Here is a 27,352-nt window from a genome sequence, read left to right on the forward strand (position 1 = left end):
TAAGGGCTGGAAATCTACCAAGTGGTGCACTCAGTGCTGACAACACCTGGAGACAAGCAGGTTAGCTTTCAAAGTATAATAAAAGCCAGTGGATATTTTTGTTGGGGCAAATTCAGAACTATCACAAAGGAAGTTACTCAACAGTGCACATGGCAAGGGAGATGGTAGACCAATTTTCCTGTTTTAATTTTGTTCATGACAGGGTTTTCAAACTATAAGCCAGAATCCACTTAGGGGTTGTGAAATGTAATGAGCTAAAACTAGCACTTTGAAAAAAGAAATGGAAAACACCTAAGTGACTGCGAACAATTAAGGGCAATGCTTCATAAAACTTTTAATGTGTGGCTATATGCATATTTAGTGGGTTGTAATGCAAAAATGTGTTTCCTATTGGGGATCTTGGTCAAAAAGCAGTCTGGTGAACAATGCTGATTAAGGGAATTTTGATTATTACTATTCTAGCCACATATGGCAAAGGAACTAAAAAATAAATCTAAGAATAAATGTGCTTGAATAAATGTGCTTGGAATTTTGACACCTGGGAAATTTTAAGTCACTATATATTGTTAAATTGGACTGAACTGACTACAAACCAGTACACAGAGCAAGAGCTATATTTTTGTAGTTTAAAAAATTGTATTAAAAAAGTACACATACACTAGTGCTGAAATGACTTGAAGGCTAAAGGAGTACACACTGGACTGTTAACAGTAGTTAGTTCTGGGTGGCAGAATCTCAAGGGACTTACGTATTTTCTTTCTGTCTTACCTGAATTTTCTGTATTTTCTAGAACCATGCAATCATTTTATAAAGGAGGCTAAAGAGACATGACAACTAAACACAATTTCTAATCTTAGACTGGACCCTGTACTCGAATAGAAACATGCTATAAAGGACATAATTGAATAAAACTGACAGGACTGGAATACTGTATCAGTGTTTCAGAAACAGAATATCCCTATTCTTAGGAAACATATGCATTAAAAAGTAAAAGGCCATTTAGCCATAACTTATGTATATTTTATACATACACATATATGGGAGGACACATGAGTACATTATAAAGCCAAATGGACTAATACGTTATCAATAGGTGACTGGGTGATGAGTACATGGGTGCTGTGTTTTTGCTAATTTTTACTCGTGCAAGTGTTTTTCTAAGTTTTCAATTATTTCTAGATAGTTTTAAAACAGACATTTATTTTAAAACAAGGAAATAAATTAACTAAAAAGCAGTAACTCATTTACGCTAAACTTCCTCCCAGAGGTCCACAGTATAAGAATGAGGACCTGCTTTCTGCATAGGTCTTTAGGACACTAAATGGAGCCCCTGTCCTTGGAGCAACCCCTCCTCCTCAGGGAAGGGAATGCATCTTACCTTCACCTCACCAGAGTTAGATGGCTGTTGGATGGGCTGGCCCAGCTGCTTCAGCGTGCTTGGCTTCAGGCCACAAGTCCTCACAGAGGGAGTCTTATCTGGGACAACCAGGAGCCAAACTGGTAACTTAAGTGCATTCTGTCTCCCTAAGTTTCTCATTACTATTCTCAACCCACCCGCTCCTGTCCCCTTCCCATTACAGCCCCTCTTCCAGGTCTGCCCCACTCCTTACCGCTCAGGGGAAAGGCCTGCCTGGCCCTGGGCAGTCCCATGCTGCTGCCTCGGCCCACGTTAGCTGGAGCCGGGAGAATTGCTCTCATGGGTCTTGCTGCAGCCAATAGTGAAGGTTTGCCCCGTGCTCTGCCTTTAAGCTCTGAAGCTCTGGGACCAGGGTTGATCAGGTCAACTCTGAAGAAAACAAGAAGGAAAATCTAGAAATTCAGGACCAAGAGAAAAAAAAAAAGAAAAGTGCAGTCTCTAAATAGCATTTTATTGGCGGGATAATTTAGTGGTTAAACTGTCAGGCTTTAGATAGAAGGGTTCAAATAAAACCTTGAAGTGCTGTGTGGCCCTGGGCAAGTAATTTCACTCTTTAGTTAACCTCGTTCCTAATATGTAAAATGGGGCAGTAATTACAAATACTTCGTGGGGCTATTATTAAGATAAAAAGGTGGGATTATAAAAAGGTGCAAAAACAGTGCCTAAATAATATAACATCTAATCTGCCTGTAATCAATCTCCCATGTGAGAGTAGAGACCCAGGAGAACAGTCTGTTGTGTGTTTTTTTCCATCCTTGTAGCTCACATATTGAGCACAGAGCTTGCACCATAGAAGGCCTCAATCCACATGTGCTAAAGTGATTTACTTGCCCTAACAAAAGGTCTGAAGTGCACAGCTTCATCCTCTAAGGATACAGAACCATCTCAAAACATATTGTTCAGGATGTTGAGAGTACTGATTGTCTCCAAGAAATGGAAATGGATGACTGAGGATAGGACAGAAGGGTGACTTTTCCCCCAGTATATATTCCTTATAACTTCTGAGTTTAACCATGTGAATACATTTCCCACTCAACAATAAAAAAAATTTAAATTATAATAACATAAATCAGAATTTCTAAACATGGGCAGTATTAAAATTATGGGCCAGAAAATTCTTTGATGTGGGGTCTATCCTATTGTATTGTAGGATAAGTAGCAGCATTCCTGGTTTCTACCTGCTAGATGCTACTAGTAGTAATCCTTACCCTGAGACCCAGTTATAACAACCAAAAACGTCTCTGAACATGGCCACAATGTCCCCTGGAGGCAAAATGTTCCCCATTGCGAACCACTGTATGAATAAATAAGGGCTTTCAGTTACAAGACCACAACCCCCTCTAGGAAGGGGCTATATGGAGAATCCAGTCAAGCCTTAAAAGAGGTAAAAGGGGGGGTGAGGGGGGAGAATTAGCTGACACTTACGGATTTCCTCCCATCTGCAAGGCCTACAATCTTTTTTGGTTTATATGGTCAGTCACTGAGAATAAGATTTTTTTTAACACTCAATCCAAGATTTTTCAAAGATGAAGTGACTATACCCAAGGTCAAATGGAAGCCAGGGACAGAGTCACAAACAACTGAATTCTCCGACCACCATGACAGGAATCTTTTTATAAGGTAGCCTTAATAGAGCTGCTTTTTCCAAATCTAGTATCAGGACTGAATAGTAGTTTATAATATTGCCTATAGCCTGTACCAGCAAGATCCTGATAACAGCTTTAGGGAAACTGACAGGAGAGATGTATAAGGACCTAACAGCAGGGCATGGACAGCAGGGTATAAGGGGAAAGGCAAATCATTCCATGTTTCTAGGCCTTGGTTTTTGTACCTCCAAAATAGGAGCCATTAAGGGCTCTGTGGCCTCCTAGGAATGCTGTAAGGACATGGGACAAAACAAACATGAGTTAGTCTAAAGGCAATCCTATCATGCATAAACACAGTGGTTTACCCTGTAAGTTTTTTAGAAGCAGGGAGTGGGCTGGAAGTGCTGGTCCCCTCGGCTGGTGGTGGTATGTCTGGGCTAGGACTGTCATTCTCAGTTGTCCTCAGAGAGATCTCAGGCTGCACACCACTCTTGACCACTGGTGTCTTAGTGACTGCTGTGCCACGATTCCCAGGAGATTCCTTGACCAAAACATGGGCATCTGAGATGATCACTTCTTCCCACTCATTCTCCTCACCCACTTCTCTTGGAGGAGCTACACTTAAGAGCTGGCTTACAGCTTCCGAGTTCTCCAGAGTCAGTTTAGAGGTGGTTTCCTTAGAGGAATTTTGCTCAGTGAGGACAGGCTGCTGATTTCTTTTAACCACAGAGCCTTTGGAGGAGACGCCAGAAGTCAATTCCACTTTGACTTTGGCTGGCTTTTCCTAGAAAAAAAATTAAAATGCCTTGTATGCATATGCCATTTTACAACTGACAGCACATTCACAAATATTCTCTCATTTGATCCTCATAACAAGAATGAATGGGCAATAGATAAGGAAGCTGAGGCCAGAGAGAGGTAGAAGCTAATGTGAGGTCCCAAGTATGAAACTGGTCTGAATCTAAGTCTTATGACTCCAGGTCCCTTTCACTACGGTATTCAATGCCAGAGTTAGGATAAAGCTCTTCTCCTAACACACTTCTTACTGGCATGCCTCTTTAGGTTTCAGCAAACAAACACTGGCATTTTTTACCTTGACCTTTGACTGTTCAAAGCCTACTTTTCTCTATGTCTATGCTGTCATATTGAGCCCAGAAGTCTTAATTTATCTTGGTAGTCCCTTTATGAGGCTCAGTTAATCACAATGTGCTCACAATCTAAAGAGATACACTTGAAGCTTCCAACTCTGTTGGGAAAAAGTCTATCTTTTGCCCCCAGATTCTTTCAGGTGAACATTAAGCCTGACTTACACATAGGCTACAAACTTCTCCCTGCGTCAGTTTAACTCATATACTTATTATTTAGGGGCTAGAAAATATTCAGAATCACTAAAAATACCAGCTTCTATCTTAGATAGAACTACTTTTAAAAATTCCTTGGAGCTTTAGCTTTTATGCAATCAGCATACACACACACACACACACACACACGTATACACAGGATGGAGCAAAAGTAGGTTTGCAGTTGTTCATATGGAAAGTAATATAATAAATAATTGAAGAATAAACTCTGTGATTCACATACTTACAATTGGAAACCTACTTTGCCCCACCCTATATCTATATACATGCACACTCTAAAGATTTTTTAAATAGTACTTGTCTCCAGGAAAGGTCTCAGAAAGGTTTTTTTCTTTTATGTGTGTAGTGAAAGGCACTGTAAACTAGAGCAGCGTTTTTCAACCGCTGTTCCGCGGCACACGATGTTGCCTGGTGTGCCGTAGGTGCAGACAAGACAAGAATTTTATAATTTTTCACTATTTTGTTTACTTAATATTTCATAATAAAGTAATTATAAAATACTTTCTTTGTGTTTATTTGATTCCTATTCAAGAGAATTACTTTATATATAGTCAATATAGGCACAGAGTTAAATTTTTTAACATTTTCTAATGGTGGTGTGCCTCGTGATTTTTTTCATGAAACAAGTGTGCCTTTGCCCAAAAAAGGTTGAAAAACACTGAACTAGAGGACATGAAACATAAAAGCTGGGTTCCATCTAGGCTCAGCTTCACTCCTAATTACACAAGTGGCCCAAGGCAAGCTCTTATCTGAAGCCTCATTTCCCCATCCTAATAAAAGACTAATATGCAAATCAAACGAATGGCAGTACTAGCATTCACTATGATGTGCACTGACCACCAGGGGGCAGACGCTCAATGCAGGAGCTGCTCCTGATGGTCAGTGTGCTCCCACAGGGGGAGTGCCACTCAGCCAGAAGCTGGGCTCAAGGTGAATGCAGTGACAGTGGGGGGAGCCTCTCCCACCTCCATGGAAGCACTAAGGAGCAGCGAGCGGAGCAGTAAGGAGCAGCAAGCAGGCGGGCGGTAAGGAGCAAGAGGTCCCAGCAGACTGTGAGAGGGCGCAGGCCGGGCTGAAGGACACCCCCACCCAGTACATGAATATCATGCACCGGGCTTCTAATTATAAAATAAGAGAGCTGGGCTCTCAATGTTTGTCAACAGCAGCAAGACAGCCTTTCAGGTGACCCCTGCTCCACCAGCATCTATGCTGTCATTAAATTTTATCACTACCTTCCAGTCACTGATTTGCAAAAACCCCTTACCCTTCCAAAGCCCCTCAGGCAGCATGTCACCTCTAGCTAAGAACTTTAAATTAGACAACCTTTAAGAAATCTCCATAAAGCATTCTCAGATTCTAACACCCACTAGCCCATGAGGATGAGTAAAGATACAGGGCTTACTGACTGCTAAAGAGGGAAAAGTCTGCGGAAAAATAGAAGACAAGTTAAACTGAGCTTCTAAGATGAGATCTTTGAGCAAAACACTGCCCACATAAGTAGACTATTTTAGACGAAGATCCTTTGAAGGGAAACTGGATAACGTAAGCAATAAGCTAAAGTTCTAGTTGGTGATATCAGATTTCCTTACGCAGCCTCCCCTTTTTAGATGTCACCTTTATTTCAAGATGAAACTCAGAAACCTCAATTAGCACCATCAGAGAACCCAAAGGAGTGCAGCACTGAGCTACTGGGCCTTCTACGCCATCCTTTGTCCCATCCAACTCATTGGGAACAGTGCCACGCGTTTTTTTGGGGCTAATTTTAGCCAGTATGAGCTCCAGAACAATACAAGAAAAGGTGAGTCATTTCCTGACTGGCATGGACGTATTTGGAGTTTTTAGAAACTATTTATACTTGCTTCAAAAAATCTGAACTAAAAAAATGTTAGCAATGCTTAAAAAGTGTGGTATGGTGGAAGAAAAGGTGCTGGCATAAGTAGTGAACTTAACAAGTCACTTCCCTTGAATCTATTTCCCCTCAGCTGGAAACCTGGAGTTGAACTGATAACCAAAGTCACTTTTAGCCAAGACCAGTTTGGCTCAATGGATAGAGCGTCGGCTTGGGGACTGAAGGGTCCTGGGTTCGATTCCGGTCAAGGGCATGTACCTTGGTTGCGGGCATATCCCCAGTAGGGGGTGTGCAAGAGGCAGCTGATCGATGACTCTCTCTCATCGATGTTTCTAACTATCTCTCTCCCTTCTTCTCTGTACAAAATCAATAAAATATATTTAAAAAAAAAAGTCATTTTTAACTCTAAAATTCAAAGTACATTAATGCTAAAATGTTACTCTTTTTCTTTTTGTACTCACTTATTCATTCCTATGAGATTTAGAAGACACAATCTACTCTTCACACAGTAACTCATGGAAAAACCTTTGAGAAAAAATTCTGATTTAGCAAGTCAATATGGGGAAGAGTAGCTAAGAAAAAAATTGTCTTCATGTCATAAGTTTGAGCTCAGAAAGAGAACCAAGGCACAAAGTTATTTTAATCAAAGATGGGAAAAAAGACATAAAATGAAAAAGAAAAGAAAGCCGAGTGAAAACATAATCTGAAGTGAAGGGCACAGGGTCAATAAGATTGTTCCATGCAAAAGCACAGAAAATAAGGTCAACAGAGGGGCCTTCTGTGCATGAGTGAAGCCAAGGAAGGTTTGAATACTATCCAACTCAATCTCCCTACTGCAACTGGGGAAGTACATTTTGGGGAGACTATCCAGGGTGGGAATAAACAGGATAGCTTCAGAGGCACACCGGAAGTAGGCATAAGACATTAGACAAAATCTCCTGAGACACTAGAACTAGATCCTTCCTGCCCGTTGAAAGATCAAATTACTAACAATGATAGAGACAATAATTATATTGCTGCCAACAAGGACAGGAATGAAGCCTCACTGAGGATTTAATATATGCCAGGAATGTGTCATCCACTTTACATGAGTAATCTCATTGGATTCCTGCAACAACCCTAATGAGTTAGGTAGTGTTGTTAACTTATAGTTACAAATGAAAGGAAACCCAAGTCAAGAGTAGAAACACATAATGACTTGCCCAAGGTTGCATAGCTGAAAACTAGGGAAGCAGGGGTTTGAACTGAGGAAGCTGACTCCAGTACTGTTTTCCTAATTATTATCCTATTCTGTTTCCTGGAATTGATACTACCCTGAACTTCAACAGAGAGCCAGAGGGCAAAAATCATCATCCCAGTATTTTTAAAGGAGATGTTGTATGGAAATTGCCCCAGATAAACTTAATAAGTACACTGCAATATAAGTTTTATCTACACAAGTAAACCTGGACTATGCTGAATTAAACACATTACAAACACAATCCTAGCCTAAACTATTTTCACAAAGACAATACCCTTTTTCCTCTTCTATCTACCCAAATTCTACTTATCTAGACTATCCCCTCTATAAAACCATCCTGACTATTCTAGTCTTTTTGGCCCTGAATAATTTACAGTCTAATGTAAAAATGTGACAAGCATGTATTATTTATATATTAAGTGCCAAGCATAAAACAGGTAACAAAATACATGTGCTGAATTGAACTTCACAGGGGCATAGCTTTGATACTCATGTATTTATTAAGCATCAATTATCTAGAGAGATGGTATATATTTGGAAAATTAGTCTATGAAAGATCTTGAATATTAGTTAAGTACCTCCACTCTTTATAGGAGCATAGATTGAAAGGACTTCGAGTGAGAAAATGTGAGCTACATCTGAATAGCAAAACAGTCAGTGTGAAGGATGGGCTGTTAAAAAATTTAATCCTAATAGGAAATGAATAAATTAACATGGGATAGTCATCGATGGGAAATTATAAAACCATTACGTTTTTGAAGAATATTTAAAATCATGATATATTAAATGAAAAAAGGCAAGATACAGAACTTGTCTATTAACACACAAAAAAAGGACGAAAATATTAACTAATAATAGATTTTCTTTGGATGGCTTAAGATTATGGGTAACATTTTATTCTTTCTTTTTAAAACAGTCTACAATGAAACTGACTGACTTGTATGGTCAGAAAATGAAAATAAGCATTAATTTTTAAAGTTATCTGTTCTGAAGGAAAATCTACTTTGTGGACTTCCAAATCAGCAATGGCCAATAGATTTTACCTTTGGGATCCACTTCCCTCCTAGGAAGTTACCACATGTAGGGCACTTAGGTGGTTTGTGCCTTGTGACATATGTAAAGGAGCAACCTGGGCTGGTGCATGTCCCATGGCCTCGGCGGGTGTATGTAGTGGTCTGTAAAAATTAAAAAGAAGGGGGAGGAGGGTTTAGAATCAACACCACAGTCTAACCTTTCTCAGATCCTGATGACCATTATCACAACAATGCCAACTTGTAGAAGGATAGGCAATCTATAATAATAAAAGCGTAATATGCTTAATTAGACCAGACTTCCTTCCAGTTGACCTTCCAGACGAAGCCAGGGTGGTCCCAGGTACCAGAGGGAAGCCGGTGCCAGCAGCCAGGGCAAGGAAGGCCTACTCTTACACAAATTTTGTGCATGGGGTTCTAGTTCATGGTATAAAAGGCTGGAGTTGAAAAGGTCTGACTAGCTACAATTAGTGCACTTTTTAGAAATGGAGGAAATGAGTTCAAATGAGAAAAGAGAGCTGCCCAAGGTTATAGTTAGGCACCAGAAAAATAAAGATCGTAATAGCTATTTTTTAAATTGAAACATAACTGACACATAACATTAGTTTCAGATGCCCAACATAATGATCAATATTTGTATATGTTGTATAACAATCACCACAATAAATCTAGTTAATACCCATGAGTACACATAATTTTTTTTGTGATAAGAGTGGTTGCTATTAATTGAGCAGAAAATCACACAGTGCTGAACACTTTACATAGTATCTCATTTAATGCTCTTAGCAATGCTCTGAAGTTTACTACTACTGAGGTTCAGAACGGTTAAATGCTTTGCCTCAAATAGTAGTAACTCAAGGGCAGAGGTAGACCTAGAAACCAGATCTCTCTAATTCTTGGTCCAAGATTTCCATGCACCCACATGCACCCTATGGCTCTGAATACTTCAAAGAATGTGCTTCATCTTCATTCTTTACTAGTTAAAAGAGAGAACCTAGGGTTCAGAGATAAAAATAGTAGACCATGGTCACTAAAAAATGAGAGGGAACTCCAGTAGAAACCAGAATTTAAGTACTATTTTCAATACCTGGTTGGCCATCCAAGTATGCAGAAGGCAGACTTGTTTGAGTTATACTCAGATTTTTAACTATACAGATGGTCAACTTTGTTGTTCAAGGGTCAATTTTATTTGCATATGAATATACTCAGCCACTGGCTCTCACCATCCCTGCTGATTTCCCTTTGAACAGACTATATTACAATGGGTTGTTACACTGCAGTTACAAGTAGAAATTAGCCATAAACCATTTCTAGGAGAATGCTGGAAAGAAAACATTCCCTGTCAGATGTGCTCTGTCACTAATGAATGTGTATTCAGCTATCAAGCCCAGCTTCCCTAGCCTGGCAAAAAAAAAAAACCCCAATAACCTCCCTTGAGAAAACACCAGCTGCCACTAGGCTATCTTTTCCAGGAAAACCTAGGGAAAGGTGATTATGATAATGGTAACAGGGCAAGAATGAGTGTGAAGTGGCGTGGCACCAGGAAAAAAGACCAAGCTGTGGACAGAAGCTTTGCCACCGACACATCGAATGACCAGACAATCTTTGAGAACTTGGTCAGTGCCAGCCTCCAGAGGTCTAAGACTTCTAGGAAACCACTTGGAAGAGAATTGTTACGGAGGTCTAGTCCCCACACACTGACCAGTTTGATAGAGGTGGGATTTTCCACAACCGAGTAGGCAGGAAGAGGCAGCATGATGAACTGTGTGGCTGGCGCAGAGGAGCTGCTCTCACTGGAATCCTGTGGGCACAAGGAGAGAGACAGAGTGAAGTACACTGAGGACCTTCCCCAACACCAAGATCAGATCGAGTCCAATAACCACAATGTGCTTATTTAAAAAAATAAAGAATCTACAATTGTCTCTAGATAAGAAGTTTACTTAAGAGCAAATAAAAGTAGAAAAGAAACATTACTACAGGGAATGTACTATCCTCATTTTACAGATAAAAAACTGAGGATCTCAGATGGATTCAGACCTGGCATGGATTCTCCTGCAGATACCTGCTCTCATCTTTACAGGCCAGAGAGGGCTACAGCATGCTGGTCCTACCTCTCAGGATACCATCCTACCAAGTGTAATAAAGGGCATGGTGACATCTTCCTACTTCAGGGGACCAGGCTGTGGAAACACTGAAACTGCTCTTTCCCCTCACTTGGGCGTGACATGTAAGCTCTGTACAGAGACTTGCCTCTTCTTCCATCAACCTGAAGAGAACTCCCTTCTTTCTACCTACCCAGTACCCAGGAAAACCATTTGAAAATTATCCTACACGGTTCAAGGTGCCACTTTGTTTGTTGAAACAATCTTCAGGAAACATAAAATCCTGACTGATACTAATACCTGACAGATCCTGGCTTTACCTCATGGTAGCCCACATACCATTTCCTCCTTTCTGCTAACGTATTACGTACTGCCTCGTATGAGGAAAGTTCCTCCTATCTGGGCATGAGCAGCTAGCAAGATGCCTGAGAAACAGGAAACAACTTGGAGCAAGCCGAGGGGCAAGAAGGTTCAAGAGGACTGCGGTCCCACTGGAGGTGCCCAGTCAGCAGCTCTCTCCATTGCCACAGCTCCAAATGCATGGTGCTGGCTGCCTGTTATAATTCTCGAGGAAGTAAAAGACATCAGTACCAAAGCCACTTACCCTCATGACTGTTACCACGGACATGCTCTCCCCCACCTGGGGCTGAGGCACAGCCAGGTTTCTGGTGGGGAGGTCTGGTGAGCCATTCACTAAGGTCTCCTCAATTACCAGGTTTGTCTGGTAAGGCTGGTGGCTTTCCCCTACCTCCAGGGAAGCCTCCTCCAGGAGCACATCCTGGCTGAGGATCTCTGAGGTGGTGATCTCCTGTACAGCACCCGGCTGGGCAAGGGCTCCCACCTCCTCAGCTAGGGCCTCCACAGCCATGCACTGCTCTGCCATGCCTGCATGGCTAGGCACTGTCTCCAAGGCTGTGTTGGATACAAGAGATGGTCCTTTAGAGGACACCTGGTTCTGGGCCACACACAGTTCCAGCTGAGGGCAGCTCTGGTCCTCCTGCAGGCTGCTCTTGGGGATGATGATATAATCCGAGCGGGGTAGGATCTTGCGGAAACCTGGGATGTCTGGAACCACAGCAGTCAATGTAGAGAGCTTAGAGTTCTGAAAATGAGGAGGCCAGAAAAGGGAGACAAGCAAAGATAAATTTAGTAAAGTAACATGGAGATTATATATATATATTTGAGCTTTTTTTTCTCCTTGCAAAAGGGACCAGAAAAGACTCTACTCTCTTGACTTAAAATTTAGATACGTTCAGCCTCTGTAACAGCAATGCCATCTTCATTTGAATCACACTATTCCTTGCTCATTCACACAGGAGGCTGAAAACATGGATTAGACTCTGCAAAGGGCACTGATCTTGGCATCCAAAACTGTGAATGGGAACCCAGGTGTGGTATACTCTCGAGCTAATCCGGTCCCCCTTTTTGACTATCTGCCCAAATTGTAAAACGAGGGATCTAATCTAGCTACTTGTGAGTTCCTTTCTAGCTCTGATTCTTTAGGATTCCATAGTAGCAGAAAATTTAAACAACAAAATGTATCATGTGCAATAAAAGAGCAAAAAGCCTCAATTACAAGTCAAGGCCTAGTTGGAACTCAAGGCAGTAAGAGTTCAAACACTGCTGTTTTCTCCCAGATTACAAAGAAAAGGATGGAGAGATCACGGAGCTAAGAGGCCTCCTGAGAGAATGCGCCTTTGGGGGGCTTATCTGACAAGGGCCTAAATATATTGGGGTGGGGAGAAAGGATACAAACATTAACACTGACCTAGGATCTTAAAATTTAGAAAATAATTTCCTAACCAAAAAACAATACCATTAATAAGTTAGAGATACTATTATTATTCCCACGCAGCAATGAAGCAAAGGAGGTACCCTTTCCCAAAACACAAAACTAGTAAGTAAAAAGCTGGGACTCCAGGCCAGGTCTACTAAAGTGTTCTGCTTCCTCTCCCCCTACAAGGCCTGTTTCCCAGACTCACAGTTTATAAGCAAATTATCTGGAGGAGGGAGCACACAGTGGCATCTCCAATACTGTAGGTAACACTAAGCTGTTCCCTGGAAGAGGAATGCCAAGCCAACAAGGACAAAATATCTAAATGGCAGTGGCAGGCAGGCTCCACGAAGGGAAACCAGGTACTAGCAGCACAACCCTGCATGACTACTTGGCACCAAGAAAAAGGTGCTTTTGTGTGTGTTTTTCTCCTTCTTTCAATTTAAGCTGAAAGTTACCCAATAAGAAAAATAGAAAAGTTCAAAGTGAACAGTTAAGTGAGAACTGAAATGGAACAAAAAATATTTCAGAAGCATTCTTTAAAAGAAACACTAAGTCAATTACAAAAGAATCTTAAAATCAAAAGCAATAAAGTCAACGAGTCTACTTAAGGTACAAAGGAAGCACTCAGATGAAACAGGAAAGCAGACAGACTGAATCCTTTATGAACCTTTACTGAAGAGATAATGGAGAAATGATATTCTCAAGTCATCCTTTGAATCAGACAGGTCAGGAGAACAAAACTAACTAGTGACAAATGCACAGGATGGTCTGGACTTAATCAACAGATTCAAGGATAGAGAAATGAGGATGGCCTAAATCAGCCGTCACCAACCTTTTGGACCACCAGCTGGCAACCACTGGCCTAAAAGACATTCATCTTACTAACACTGGAACTATGGGCTCTACTCCTTGGTAGGAGACCCGAGGGGCTGCTGAGGAGACAGCATGCCACAAGTACTCTGCTAGACTTTCAAAGTATGCAGACAGAGAGTCTCACCCTCACACCAGGCAATGTAAAGCAGGGATGGGGAATGTCTGGCCCGTGGGCCTTATAAAGCTGTTGAAATCATTTGGTCTGGCCCTGCCAAGGCATTAGGGGTGAGTTAATTAAATGTTTGCCCAAATAGAGAAGGCTAATTTTTAAGGTGATACTTTTGTATAGCCCATGAATAAAATAAATAAATATCCAAATGGCCCTTCACTGAAAAAAGGTTCCCAACCCCTGACATAAAGCCTCACCCAATCTTGGCATAGTCCAGATGCTCATTAAATGCCACCTTTTCTTATTATATGGTCACTGAACATTTAATCTACTAAAGAGTGATATTTATTGACCAAGTCAGTATGCGCTAAGATACTGATGACCATTATCTTATTTTAAATATTGTGAGTAGATACAATTATCTCCATTTTACAAATTAGAAAACCAAAACTCAAAGATTAAGTGGTTCTTCCAAGGTCACAGCTAGTTAGTATCAGAGCTAATCTATTCATGTTCTGGTGGCAGAGGTAAAATAATGGTAGATAGAAATTAAAAATGGATAACAAAGAATCATTGCAGAGGATTTATTTTATTTTTTAAAAGTCTTAATAAGACCTACAGTAATGTCTTTTTAAGAACCATATCTCTACTCCACTCCTGGCTGGTGTGGTTCAGTGAAGAGAGCACCAGCCTGAGCACCAAAAGGTGTCAGGTTCAACTCCCAGTCAAGGGCATATACCTGGGGTGGCAGGTTCGTTCAGCCCCATGTGGGGATATATGCAGGAGGCAGCCAGCTGATATGTCTCTTTCACATTGATGTCACTCTCTCTTCCTTCTTCCCTCTTTCCCTCCCTCCCTCACTTCCACTCTCTCTGAAAAGCAATAGAAAAAAATATTCTCAATTGAGAATTAACAACAACAACAATAAATCACTACAGATTAGGTGAAAATTTTTTGGTATCATGGGCAAAAAGATTGTTGACTTTATAATGGCTAAACCAAAGGGAGTATGTGTACTTCTTCTAGACTCCACTTCCTTCCCCCCCCTTACCCTCCCACAGTGGTGCATCAGAGGTTTCTCGCTTTAGAAACCAGGAAGCAAAGGCGTGTCTGGGAATTGTTTCCCAGATTCAGAGTTTATAAACAAATTATCTGGAGGAGGAAGTACACAGTGACATCTCTAATACTGTAGGTAACACAAAGCAGCTCCTAGAAGAGGAATGCCAAGCCAATAAGGACAGAATAAATAATTGGCAGTGGCAATGGGCTCCACAAAGGGAAAAATACAGCCTGTTCTGCCAAAGAGTTGCATTCCTGGGGAACCTTTGCTTTATATTATTAAAAAAATAAGTTAAAGACACTTGTTTTCATTTAAATAATGGAGTTAAGGTTAAAAGGTTTCAGCATGCAGTAACAAGGTTATTTTCCTTAAGGTATTTTAATTTAAAAAGCAAAGCAGTGTTAACAGTTGTCAGCTAATTTTGTTGTGAACTAGAATAACAAAATGGCTGAGGGACGCAAACTCAAATGCTTCCTTGCTTATTCTTTAATCCAGTGTTTTTCAACCTTTTTTGGGCAAAGGCACACTTGTTTCATGAAAAAAATCACGAGGCACACCACCATTAGAAAATGTTAAAAAATTTAACTCTGTGCCTATATTGACTATATATAAAGTAATTCTCTTGAATAGGAATCAAATAAACACAAAGAAAGTATTTTATAATTACTTTATTATGAAATATTAAGTAAACAAAATAGTGAAAAATTATAAAATTCTTGTCTTGTCTGCACCTACGGCACACCAGGCAACATCGTGTGCCGCGGAACAGCGGTTGAAAAACGCTGCTTTAATCCATGCACTCAAACCTTCAGCTCCTCCATCATCTTCTGCTTTAACTTTGCATTTCTGCTTCTAGCAAAGTTCACAGCCATCAGTGGTGATACTATACAAAGCAACTAAACCTGTCTCCAAACAGAGCTCAACTGCTGATCATTATACCTGACTGTAATCATCAGAACACTATAATACGTTCAATTTATTTATTTATTTATTTTTAAAAAAATATATATTTTATTGATTTTTATACAGAGAGAAAGGGAGAGAGATAGAGAGTTAGAAACATCGATGAGAGTCATCGATCAGCTGCCTCCTGCACACCCCCCACTGGGGACATGCCCGCAACCAAGATACATGCCCTTGACCGGAATCGAACCCGGGACCCTTCAGTCCCCAAGCCGACGCTCTATCCATTGAGCCAAACCGGTCCCGGCATATTACGTTCAATTTATAATATGACCATTTATGATGTAGGAGAAATGCCTACATGGGGTGGGTAAAAGTAGATTTACTGTCCTAAGTACATGAAACAGAGTTCATTCATGTGTATTTTTCCATACCAACTGTAAACCTACCTTTGTCCTGTATAAAGGAAAATATTTACTACCCACAGAATAAAGGGGCTCCAAGATATGTTAAAATTCAGAAAAGAACCCAAGGCTCACTGCAGATAACTCAGAAAGTGCCATCTCTGTGTATTGCTGCAACCAGAGGATAAAAGAGTACATAGTATCGTCAAAAGTAAAGCAGGCAATATCAGACAAAAGAAAGAAAAGTGACTCAATTCAAAGTTTTCCCAAGAAAAGGAAACAGGAGAACAGAGGTTGAACCAATGGAGAAATCAGTGGGAAAAAATTACTTACAGGATCCAAACCTTCTTTCTCTAGTTTGGCTTTCTCCAAGTAGTAACTCCTTTCAGCCACACTGAGAAGCCTCCAACTCTCGCTAATCTTCTTATTGATCTCAGACTGTGGGAGGTGGGGCAGCTCCTGCTGAACTTTCAGGTAGATGTCATAATAGTACAGGAGGTAAGCCGACCTGAGGAAGAAATGACTTCTTAAGGTTTTCCCTCCTTAACTAGTAAATACTACAATGTTAGTGTTTAATAATGAAGAGGTAGACACAAAACTCAGTATTTCATTTCGAAGCATTTAACTAAATAAGAACTGGAGCAAAGAAACATTTAAATAAGATCCCTAGATGGTACATCAGAGGTTTCTCGCGTTAGAAACCAGGAAGCAAAGGTGTGTCTGATTTACTTCCATGGACCTCTTTTTCTGCAGGGATGTGTGGCTTTAAAACCCAATATGAGCAAAAACCGGCACAGATGCCCTGTCATTCCACCCTCAGGAAGGTTAGCGAGGGGGCTGATTACATAGTCGGGTCACCACTCACACAGCCTTGGGTCATCTCAGGCTGAGAGAGGGCAGCAAGTAGAATTATCAAAGTGACCCAATGCAGCAAGTATTCACAATTAAGAAGGAGAACAGAGCTATAATTTGAATCATCCTTATAGGTATCTTGGTACTATTTATAATGCCACGTTTTTATTAATGATTTATTCTAAATATATTTATGTACTAATAATGGTAATAATAACATGGTTATTTTGTACAGTAAATCTTCCCAAGAACACTGATAGGTTCTTGGAATTGTGGCAAAACAATGTATAATGAAACCAATTTTATCAAAGGCTAGTTAATATAAACCACATGTGTCAAACACAAGGCCCGCGGGCCAAATCCATCCCGCCAGGCCTTGCAATGTGGCCCGCACCGCGCTGTCATCACTGCACTCCGCTGCGTTTCCATCACAATGACAGCTTATGACTGTTCAGTAAACCATTCGGCCCGCGATTTAGGCTGGATTTTAGATTTTGGCCCCTTCTCTGATTGAGTTCGACACCCCTAATATAAACAAAAGTCCCTATAGCATCCCATCAGTGGTATAATGAAACAACATTAAAAAAACTGATGTTATTCGAGGATCTGCTGAGCACAGCTTCCACCATTGGTATGGTACAACTTCTTCTGACAGCCGGGAAACATGACCAAAATCTAGCCAGGAATGGCAACCACTGGCATCAGTCTCCCACTTACCGCTCCCCATCTCCTCTCCCACAGCCCCACTGCCCATTTAGAGACTTCTACTGACATGGCACGCTCAGTAAATATGGGTGCAGCTTTAAAGTCTTCCTCAATATAGCTCTCCAAGCAGCTACTGTTGATAAATGCCAGCCACCAAAACATGTTGACTAACCTGGGTTTCTTGGCTTTTTCTCCATGTATTTTATATTTTTTCTTCTTCTTGGGTGGCCCAGGGGAAGTGTAACAGTAGGATTCCTCAATTTCCTCCATCACAACAGTTACCTCAGTACCATCATATGATGCGTCCATGGCTAGAAGACAAACACAAATGTTTCAAGAATCCACCTTAAAGGGAACAGCAAATAGCTCCTTATCTCTCCCAGGCCTTACGGCTGAGTCATTCCCAAAGTCAGTACTCCTAAGAAATTCCTGGGGGGGCCGGGACTGGTTTGGCTCAGTGGATAGAGCGTCGGCCTGGGGACTGAAAGGTCCGGGGTTCAATTCCGGTCAAGGGCATGTACCTTGGTTGAGAGCGCATCCCCAGTAGGGGGTGTGCAAGAGGTAGCTGATCGATGATTCTCACTCATCGATGTTTCTAACTCTCTATCCCTCTCTCTTCCTCTCTGTGAAAAATCAATAAAATATATTTTTTTAAAAGCAAACGAACTTTATTAAAAAAAAAAGAAAAAAAGAAAAAGAAAAAGAAATTCCTGGGGGGTACTTATTAGACACAGACTTCAAGATTCCCCCTGGCCTTCTGAATCAGATTTTCCATAGGGTGTGAAAATTTACCTGCTTAATGAGTGCCTTAGGTGATTCCTTTGACCCGACAAATGGGGGAACACTAATTTAGCCCTTTCACTTAGAGGTTACTCACAGTAATCCTTTGACTCAAAGATTTCAGTGCCACATTATAAGAATCCCAGAAGTTCCCTTCCTCATCCTTCATCAACTTAAGCAAACTGCTTAATTCACTCATTCATTCAGACATGTAAGAGATTTAAAAAAATATATATATATATATATTTTATTGACTTTTACAGAGAGGAAGAGAGATAGTTAGAAACATCGATGAGAGAGAAACATCAAACAGCTGCCTCCTGCCCACCCCCTACTGGGGATGTGCCCGCAACTGGAATTGAACTTGGGACCTTTCAGTCCGCAGGCTGACGCTCTATTCACTGAGCCAAACCGGTTTAGGCATGAGAGATTTCTTTTATACTCTGCCAACTTGTGTGACTTCGGGCAGGTCCTTTAGCTGCAGGTTCAGTTTTCTTATGGATAAAAAAAAGATGCCTCACCCATCTTACTACAGATTTTTACTGGCAGGACTCAAGGACATCATAGCAACAATCCTATCTGAGAATAGTCGATTGCTTTACAAAAGAAAGGGTTCATTATGAAAGATGAATAAACTTTGGCTGAGGTGCTAACGACCTCCCCAAGGCCACCACAGCAAATAGGACTTGCATTACAGATCCCCCCCCCCCCCCCCCAATTCAAAAACCCAATTATCTAGGCTTTTCATTATACTACACTGCTCCCCAACTCCACTGGCAACTCTCTAAACCAGTAGAGGTCAATAAATATTCTGTGATGACAGAAATGTCCTATTATTTGTGTTCTCCAATATTATGGCTAATGATCATCCGAAAATATGGCTGATGTGATTAAGGAATTAATCTTAATTGTAATGAACTTAAATAGCTACATATGGCTAGTAGCTGCGGCACTGAGTAGCACAGGTGTAAACAGTAATCTGCCAGACCAACATTAGCTCTCTGCCACTGGTCTAAGAAACAGAAAATCTATAACAGCTTTTCCTAGTTAGAGAAAGGCATACAACAGCTGAATGAGTTAGTTGTGGCTACATTTTAAGTTGAGACTCAATCCTTGGAGGCAGAAAGGTTCCCAAAAACCAAGTGAATTTTATGAGAATGAAATAACATGCTTGCTCCTAAAAATCTGTCAGTTTTTGGAGAGAATTTAGGATTCTGGGAAGGAGTTGCGGTAGTAAACCCAGGGCTGACCTGTGTATTACAAAGCCCACTCACATCTCAGTTAGACCTCACTACACAGATGGTAAGGTATCATATGGGGTATAATGAGAAAGACAGCACAGCACGTTGAGTCAGGAGACCCGGATCCAAGGCTAATGCTCTCACCATGTCATCCCTGACAAGCCGTAAATTTCAGTTTGTTCCTCACATGAGACAAAGAGACTGGAATCAGTGACTCCCAACTTTTTGGGAGGCAAGAATCCCTTGGAGGATGCTGTGAAAGCTAAAAACACCTTTCGTAGAAAATACAGACAAAAAAAAAAAATTCACCTAGAATTTTAAAGATGTACTCTAGGATAAGAACACAGTATTCTATTTCCAAAGTTATTTCTAGTTCTGTGTCATCTCTAAAATTATTTCCCTTCCCATTGTAAAACACACACACCCACCCCCACATACTGTCTGTCATAGTGCAACCCTGACAGAGAACATAACCCACAATTTGGCTGGGTAAGAGGCCAGTGCCTTCAATGGGTAAGGGAAGCTAGAGTTCAATTTAACGCCATGCGAGTACTGTACTTTTTTGCCCTTAAGAACTGATTTCTCAGCCCTTCAGAGTCTTGCAGAGAAAAGCAATAATTGCAAGAGAGCACATAGGGTTTTGGCACCCAGAGCCTGGGTCTACGATTGCCTTCAGATCCTAGGCCTCAGTACAGCAATGCCCCTTCCCCCCGCCAAAAAGAAAAAAAAAAAGAAGAAAAAAAAGGCAGGACAATATAAAGGTTAAAACCAAGGCTCTGAAGGGCAGAAAAATGGGATTCTAATTTAAATTACAGATTTTAACAGCGCCCGCAGAGCTCTGTGACCTTGGGCAATCTACTCTAAGTCTTAAGTTTTCTCACCTGCAAAGCAGAGTTACGGGCAGTGCTAGCAATCTGCGAGACACTTCCCGTCCCTTCCTATTCTCCTCCCAACCTCATGTGACAGCGTGGACGGCTCAGCTATGGGCCATGGTTGGACTCTGGATGAGTTTCTTTCCCTCCCTGGGTCCCACAAACCTCAAAGGTGCCGAATACGAATGCGGGAGGAGACTACGGTTCACGGCTCCTACTTTGCAGAAGGCAACGGGGGCTCGGGAGCCACCCCGCCCAGCTCGCTCCAGGTCGCCTAGCCTTAGCCGGTCGCGGCGCGGAGCGGCGTGGCGCTCAAGGGCGGGACTTACCCCGAGGAGCGTGGACACCGCGCGGCTCACATTCCCGGAGGCGCCCGGCCCGGGGGCTCGACGAGCGGGCTGGCCCGCGCCCTCGCGCTCCCCGCTGCCGGCGAGAGGCGGCTCCAGTCGTGACAGTGGCAACAAGGAAGTGGAGGCGAGGGCTCGCGCGCGCATCCCGGGGGCTGGAGGAGCCCAGGACCCGCGGCCCCGCCCGGCGACACACGGCGCGGAGTCGCGACAACCCCTCTCGCTGCTCCTCCTCCTCCTCTGGGTCGCGGTAGGTGGTCTTGGAGGGCGGGTGTGGGAGCACAGGTCACTCCGCAGGGTCTTCCGCGACGCCTGCAGAGGGCCCGGGGAAGACGGCAGAAACGCGGGCGTCGCCGCGGCACCGGCTCGGCGCTGGGGGCGGCAGCAGCGGTAGCTGGAGCAGCAGCAGCAGTAGCAGCAACAGTAACCTCGGATCGCCTGGGAGACCCGTCCCGGCGGCCCTCGCGGCGCACCGGAAGCGGCCGCCGGAGTGCCTGCGTGAACCCCTCGCGCAAGCGCAGCAGCCCAACCCCAGCTGTAGGGGCGGGCCCGTAGGAACAGCTAGTAGATGTAGAGGGGACCGCTAACGGGGACGAACTACTTCCGGCCGGAAGTTCTGGAAGGGGGAGGGAGCTGTGGTCGCTCGAAGTGGGAGGTCCTTGCTCCCCGGCCCCCAGTCATTGGCCTAGGGCTTTCAGGTAACTGGGGCGGGGCTGTGCCGGGAGTGAGGGATAGGCTCCGCTTCACCCCTCAGCTGCGTCGGGTTCTGGGACGCACCACCACAGTCAGCACCGCGGCCGAGGCCCGCCCCCTGCCCTCCTCCTTCAGTCCCCGCTGGTTCAGGATGGGCTTCTCCTTAGTGTTGCACCAAGCCGCCCTCCTCACTGCGGCGTTCTGCCCTCAACCCGTCCCTCTCACCGCTCCCCACACAGGTATGGTGGTGAATTTTCGGGAGTGCTTCATACTGAACTGAATGACCCCATGGAAGGCCCTGGAATCAGATGTGGATTGTATTGTCCTTTCCCGCCGATGTCACAGATTGTGATTGTCCCACATTGGTACAAGTCCCCGCACGACCCTCACTCTTCTTTATATATTTATTTTATTCTTTTCCAAGATCATTTATCCCCTCTATGCCCTCTTCCACTCCCACCCACCCACGACCATCGTATCTTGCAAATGTGTTTCCAAAATGCCTACTCTTGTCTAGCTACCACTGTCACCCAACCTTTTCCCAGTCACCATCATATCCTGCCTGGACTGATGCAATTTCTTCCCACCTCCCTCTTTGTCCTTCTACACACAATAGCCAGACTAATCTTTTTGCACTGTAATCTGACAAATCACCCCCTGCTTAAAACCCTCCGAGTCTTTTGGTTCACTCTTCGACTATAAATCAAGTTTCTTAGTTTTGGACCTACAACATTTTGGTTTGGCTCTTGCTTCATCCTCTTTCCATGTCAATTCCCAGAACAAGCTATATAGCACTCTATAGTATTAACACTTGTGAGCCTTACCTGGGTTTGAATTCCAATCCTGCCACATGAAAGCTGCACTAAGCATGTAAAGTAACAAAATATGTTTATGAAGTAGATCCTCCAAAATTGGTTCTCGTCTCAGTAAATGGCACCACCATCCACTGGATTACTCGGTGCTCAAGCCAGAAATCTGGGAGTTATCCTTGACTCATGCACTTCACATCCAGTCCATCAGCAAGATCTGCAAAAACAGTCATCACTGCACTCCGTTGCGTTTCCATCACAGTGACAGTTTATGACTGTTCAGTAAACCATTCGGCCCGCGATTTAGGCTGGATTTTAGATTTTGGCCCCTTCTCTGATTGAGTTCGACACCCCTAACATAGAGGATGCCATGAATAGACAGACAGATGTGTGGAGGTGGTGGTAGAAGCCATTTCTCAGAAGAGGCAGGCAGCATAATGTCACAACAGCTTTTCTTGTCCTTTGAGGATTCTCATGATAAAAGGTCTAAGCAGGCAATTACCAAAACTGCTACAGCTGGATTGTGTTTATTTTCTTTGTAGCACATAACACACTCTAATTCATCTACTTGTTTATCTCCCCCACCACATTATATTTCATAAAGGTAAAGACCTTCACTATGTTGTTCATCACAGAATCCTTACCACTTGACACTTGAAAATATTCATTAAATGAATGCATGGCTACCATAAACATCTTCCCACAGTGAACATCCTTCCCAGGCAAATGGTGGTAGAGTTTGGTAGAGCTTTGAAGTTCTCATTTTGGTGGAATTTCAGGCAGAACTATGGAGTGGCAGAAAAAATCTGAACCAAAAAAATCTGAGCTATATTAACCTAGATAGACCCCTTCCCTGGGCCTCAATTTCTGCATTTATAAAACAACTCATATAATCCCTTGAATTTATATAGTGCATTGCTATTTGCAAATAACTCTTACCGTCTATTATTTCAGGCTATTCTTATAGTAGATGGAGCAGACACTGTTATTATTTTTATGGAGGCTCAGGAAGTATAAATAAACTAGATTATTTGTAAGATCTCTTCTTGTTCAAATGTTCTAAAGTAACCTCTACAAAAAGTCAATAGCATGAATCCTATCTTCTCTTGACTTTGGCCTTATATTATCATTTCCTAATTGAATTTTTTAAAAAGGATTTTTAAAATTTATTGGGGGGGGGGGGAGAAAGGAGGAGAAAGAAAAATTGATGGGCTGCCTCCTGTATGCCCTCTACCAGGGATTGAGCCCATAACCTGAGCAGTTCCCTGATTGTGAATCATACTGGCAACCTTTTGCTGCATAAAATGATGCCCAACTAACAACCATACTGGCCAGGGGTCCTAATAGGAATTTTTTTTTTTTTAAATTTGAACCCATCTGTTAGGGTCAATTCATTATCTTTAGTTCCTGATCTGTACTCCATTTTGCCTTCTCAGTTTTCCGCACTTGTGGCAAAACAAAACACGAGAAGGAAAAGACACAGCCTGGTAGTTGTGGCCCAATCCTCATTCTGCAAATGTGGCAAACAAGGGGAACAAGAAATGTCAGCAGTTCTCCCTGGAAGAGAAAATGAAAGTTGTAAACTAGACTCAGGCAAGGGGAAAGATGATGTGGCAAAAAAATTGGTATCACTCCTATTATACTTCATCTACATTCTTAAGGGATTGTGCCAAATTTGAAGAAAAGGTGAGGAGGCATTTGTGGAAGCCCAGTGGAAAAGGATGAGGAACACTCTCCATGACGACATCGATAAAGCTGTTTTGCTTGGGTTCAAGAAATTGGTGCCAAAAACATTCTCGTGACTAGTTCTGTCATTTGGAAAAAAGCACTAAATTTGGCCAACATGCTTAGCTATGACAATTTTCAAGGAAGTGTGGGCTGGCTGAACAAATTAAGGGATCTCCAGAAATTGCTTTGAAAATAGTCTATAGAGAATAGTGACAGATTAATGAATGGTCTAGGACAGTGGTTGGCAAACAGCGGCTCACAAGCCATGGTTTGCTGCTCTATTGACTAATGAGTTGCTAACCTCTGGTCTAGGAAAAGATAAGGTTAATGAGTGTCATGCAGGGGAAATTATAAAACTGACTAGTGGTCCGGTGCACAAAATTCATGCACATTAAAAGGGGATTAATTAGAGGAAATAATTTAATATTGCTACTTGCCCTTTCTCTATAATAGAAGTGTCAGAGATGAAAGAAAATTAGTAAAATTTTGAAAATATATGAAAATCTTCCTCCTGTCAGAGTCTGGGGAGCACCACAGGACCCAGAGTCATGTCCCTGCCCACCCACATGCACCTCAAAATCGCATGAGACCCAGACCCAGCTGCACTCCTCCCCCCAATTGGGCTAGATCCAGACCCGGCCAGTTCCACCCTTGTCAAGCCCTGCCAGGCAGGGGCATAGCCTCAGGTCCCCTGGCCTGGTACCAGGATGGGGGGTGTGGCCTGAGGTCCCCCAACCCAGACCAGGGTGAGGGGGCATGCCTTGAGGTCCCCTGTCAAGCCTCACAGTAGCGAAGGAGGGCATAGCTTCAGGTCCCTGCTGATTGCTTGTTAAGGCTTCTTATGGGAACTTGGCCTCAGCTGTGGATGCAGCCATCTTTGTGATGGAATGATGGTCAATTAGCATATTCTCTCTTTATTAGATAGGATTGCTGACTGTAGCCCAGATGATATCTTTAATGTTAACAGGACATAAGTGTTTTTGCAGTTGCTTCCCTAGCACATGCTGGTTGCTAAAGGGGACAATTACAGAGGGGACAAGAAAGCAAAAATAGTAATTGACAGCACTTCTTTGTTGTAATGGGGGACAGAAAGAAAAGATTGTTGATAGGTCAGCCAACCCATATTGCCTTAAGAACAGCCAGCCTGGCTGGTGTGACTCAGTGATTGAGTGTTGACCTAGGAATCAAGAGGTCATGGTTTGATTCTAGGTCAGGGCACATGCCCAGGTTGCAGGCTCTACCCATGATGGGAGCTATGTAGGATGCAGCCAATCAAAGATTCTCATCATTGATGTTTCTCTCTCTCTCTCTCTCCCCCTCTACCTTCCTCTCTGAAATCAATAAAAAATATATATTTTAAAAAGAAAAGCCAGCCAGTGAGTACAGATGACACCGAATCTGTTTTATGAGTGGCTGATGCAAATGGATGAAGTGGGCAGAATGCCAAATCCTCCTGCTGTTTTGACAACTCCACCCACAACATGCTTCCATGCTTGGAAAGGATTCAGGTGGGGTATCTTCCCTCAAACTACTGCTGTGCTGCAGCCACTTAATCTTGGCATAATTCAAACCATGAAAGTGATGTACAGGAGCCACCTTCTAAAACTTTCTCAAACTCAACAGCAGTGCGGATCAAGGAAAAGTGAATATCAAGCAGGCTATTGTCATGATTGCTGCAGCATGGTGGTCAGTCATGCAGTTCACAGTGGTGAAAGGCTGGCAGAGAGCAGGCAGTGTCCCCATAGATTTAACAGGTTCTGCCAGAGAAACAGCAGTCAGTGAACCAGATATTGCCATTGAAAAGTTGTAGCCCTCAGTGGCTATTCCCACCAGTGTCTCAAACGAAGTAAATTTCCATGATTTTGTCACTGTAGATTATGACCTTGTTATCTTTCAGGAGCTGATGGACACAGAGGTCATCCAGGGAATAGAGGCTGGCAAAAATACTGGTGAAGCTAGAAATGAAGATGAGGGGGAGGCATCTTTTTACCACAGCAGCCAAAAATCACCATCACAGAGGCCATCTCAACTGTACAGAAACCTAGATAGTTCCTTTCCACTTGTGTAGGCATTCCTGATGCCTATTTTGGACAGCTAAATGGCATAGATGAATATTTAATGAGAAGAGTAACATAGTCTTGTCAACTCCAAAATTATAGATTTCCTTCAAAGAAAATAATGTAGGCATTATTTTGCCTCTTACTTTGGAAGATGTGACTTTTAAGAATCTTTGAATCTTTAAATTTCTTTAGATAGGATATTGAACTTATATTTTAAGCAATATAATTGTAACAACATTCTAGTCCTCTGAAATAATCAGGAAACTTCCTTGAATGGAATTTGGAAATAAAACTTAATGAATATGTGTGTTCTCTTTTGATTAACCCAGTGGCTCCCAAATTTGTCTGAACCTTAGAATCACTTGAGGATTTTTTTATTTTATTTCCAAAGCCATATACCTGTTCAATTAAATCATGATCTCTGATGATAGGTCATAAGCATTAGCAGTTTTTGAATCCTCCTGGGTGATTCCAATGTGCAAAAAAGTTTGGAAACTACTAGATTAACTGCAGGAAAATCAAGCATCCTATGGGCCTGGAGCCAGTTTCTTCCCAGTAAGTCTAGCTCAGTAGTTTCCAAATTTTAGCTCACTTCAGAATCACTTAGAAGACTTGCTAAAACCCAGATTGTTGGGCTCTACCTCTGGAGTTTCTGATTCAGTGGGTTCTAGGTGGGACTCAACAATTTGCATTTCTAACAAGTTCCCAGCTGATGCTGATGTGGTTCAGAGTCCATACTTTGAGAACTACTGTTGTAGCTGGATCCTAGCATTTCTTTTTTCAGCTGGCCATCTGAATACTCCCATCACTGTTAAAAAAAAAAAAGAATAATCTGTTCCTAATATATACTAGAATCTCAAGAAAGTTGATGGAAAGAAGAGTAAAGTAAGTACTAGAATCTCAAGAAAGCTGGAATCAAACTAGAATCTCAAGAATGTGTGGCCTGCCCTGGCCAGTTTGGCTCAGTGGATAGAGCATCAGCCTGCGGACTAAAAAGTCCCAGGTTGGATTCCGGTTGGGGGCATGTACCTTGGTTGCATGTACATCCCTAGTAGGAGATATGAGGAGACAGCTAATTGATGTTTGTCTCTCATCAGTGTTTCTAACTCTCTATTTGTCCTCTTTCCTCTCTGTAAAAAATAAAAAAATATTAAAAAAATAAAAAGAATGTGTGGCCTAACTTGGTAGAGAGAAGGAGCAGGCAGCCTGGCAAAGGCAAACTCACAGACATGGGTATGGAGTGTAAGAAGCCAATGGTCTACTGGGGCAACATGCACACTGAACTGTACAGAATAACCAAGTTGGAAGTGCAGATTGTGGTCAACTCTAGAGGATGCTAAAATTTAGCTGAATAATCTAGTCTTTTATTTTTTCCCCATTGGTCACAAATTTATTCATAGAATTTTAAAAATACGTTTTTATTGATATTTGAGAGGAAGGGAGAGAAATAGATAGGAACATGCCCCTACTGGGGATCAAGGCATAACTGGGATCAGGAATCGAACCAGTGACTTTTGGTTCATGGGTGTATATTCAATCACTGTGCCACACTG

General features: G+C 42.3%; 1 protein-coding gene and 1 long non-coding RNA gene across 15 annotated transcripts in view; one reads left to right on the forward strand and one right to left on the reverse strand.

The window, feature by feature from the left end:
• Positions 1 to 20,975, reverse strand: part of HMGXB3 (HMG-box containing 3) — a 45,573-nt gene extending 24,598 nt beyond the window's left edge. For 4 of the 14 annotated variants that reach the window (XM_045576979.1, XM_045576975.1, XM_045576977.1 and 1 more), the window contains exons 1-9: positions 20,172 to 20,309; positions 17,442 to 17,580; positions 16,046 to 16,220; positions 11,191 to 11,688; positions 10,187 to 10,285; positions 8,497 to 8,628; positions 3,369 to 3,787; positions 1,611 to 1,786; positions 1,379 to 1,476 (exon numbers count right to left, since the gene is read on the reverse strand). In XM_045576979.1, coding sequence (XP_045432935.1) covers positions 1,379 to 1,476; positions 1,611 to 1,786; positions 3,369 to 3,787; positions 8,497 to 8,628; positions 10,187 to 10,285; positions 11,191 to 11,688; positions 16,046 to 16,220; positions 17,442 to 17,578 — 1,734 coding nt within the window. In that variant the 5' untranslated portion in view covers positions 17,579 to 17,580; positions 20,172 to 20,309. Of the gene's footprint in view, positions 1 to 1,378; positions 1,477 to 1,610; positions 1,787 to 3,368; positions 3,788 to 8,496; positions 8,629 to 10,186; positions 10,286 to 11,011; positions 11,689 to 16,045; positions 16,221 to 17,441; positions 17,581 to 20,171; positions 20,310 to 20,491 lie in introns of those variants that run through there. The other 10 variants (XM_045576980.1, XM_045576984.1, XM_045576983.1 and 7 more) reach the window with 8 other exon arrangements.
• A 90-nt stretch (positions 20,976 to 21,065) lies between these two features.
• On the forward strand, positions 21,066 to 26,102 carry LOC123651804. Its single transcript, XR_006740741.1, has 2 exons — positions 21,066 to 21,441; positions 25,637 to 26,102. It is a non-coding gene; the product is annotated as an uncharacterized LOC123651804 (long non-coding RNA).
• Positions 26,103 to 27,352: the final 1,250 nt, after the last annotated feature.

This window comes from Pipistrellus kuhlii, unplaced genomic scaffold (assembly GCF_014108245.1).
Source record: "Pipistrellus kuhlii isolate mPipKuh1 unplaced genomic scaffold, mPipKuh1.p scaffold_m20_p_8, whole genome shotgun sequence".
NCBI classification, from domain to species: Eukaryota; Metazoa; Chordata; class Mammalia; order Chiroptera; family Vespertilionidae; genus Pipistrellus; species Pipistrellus kuhlii.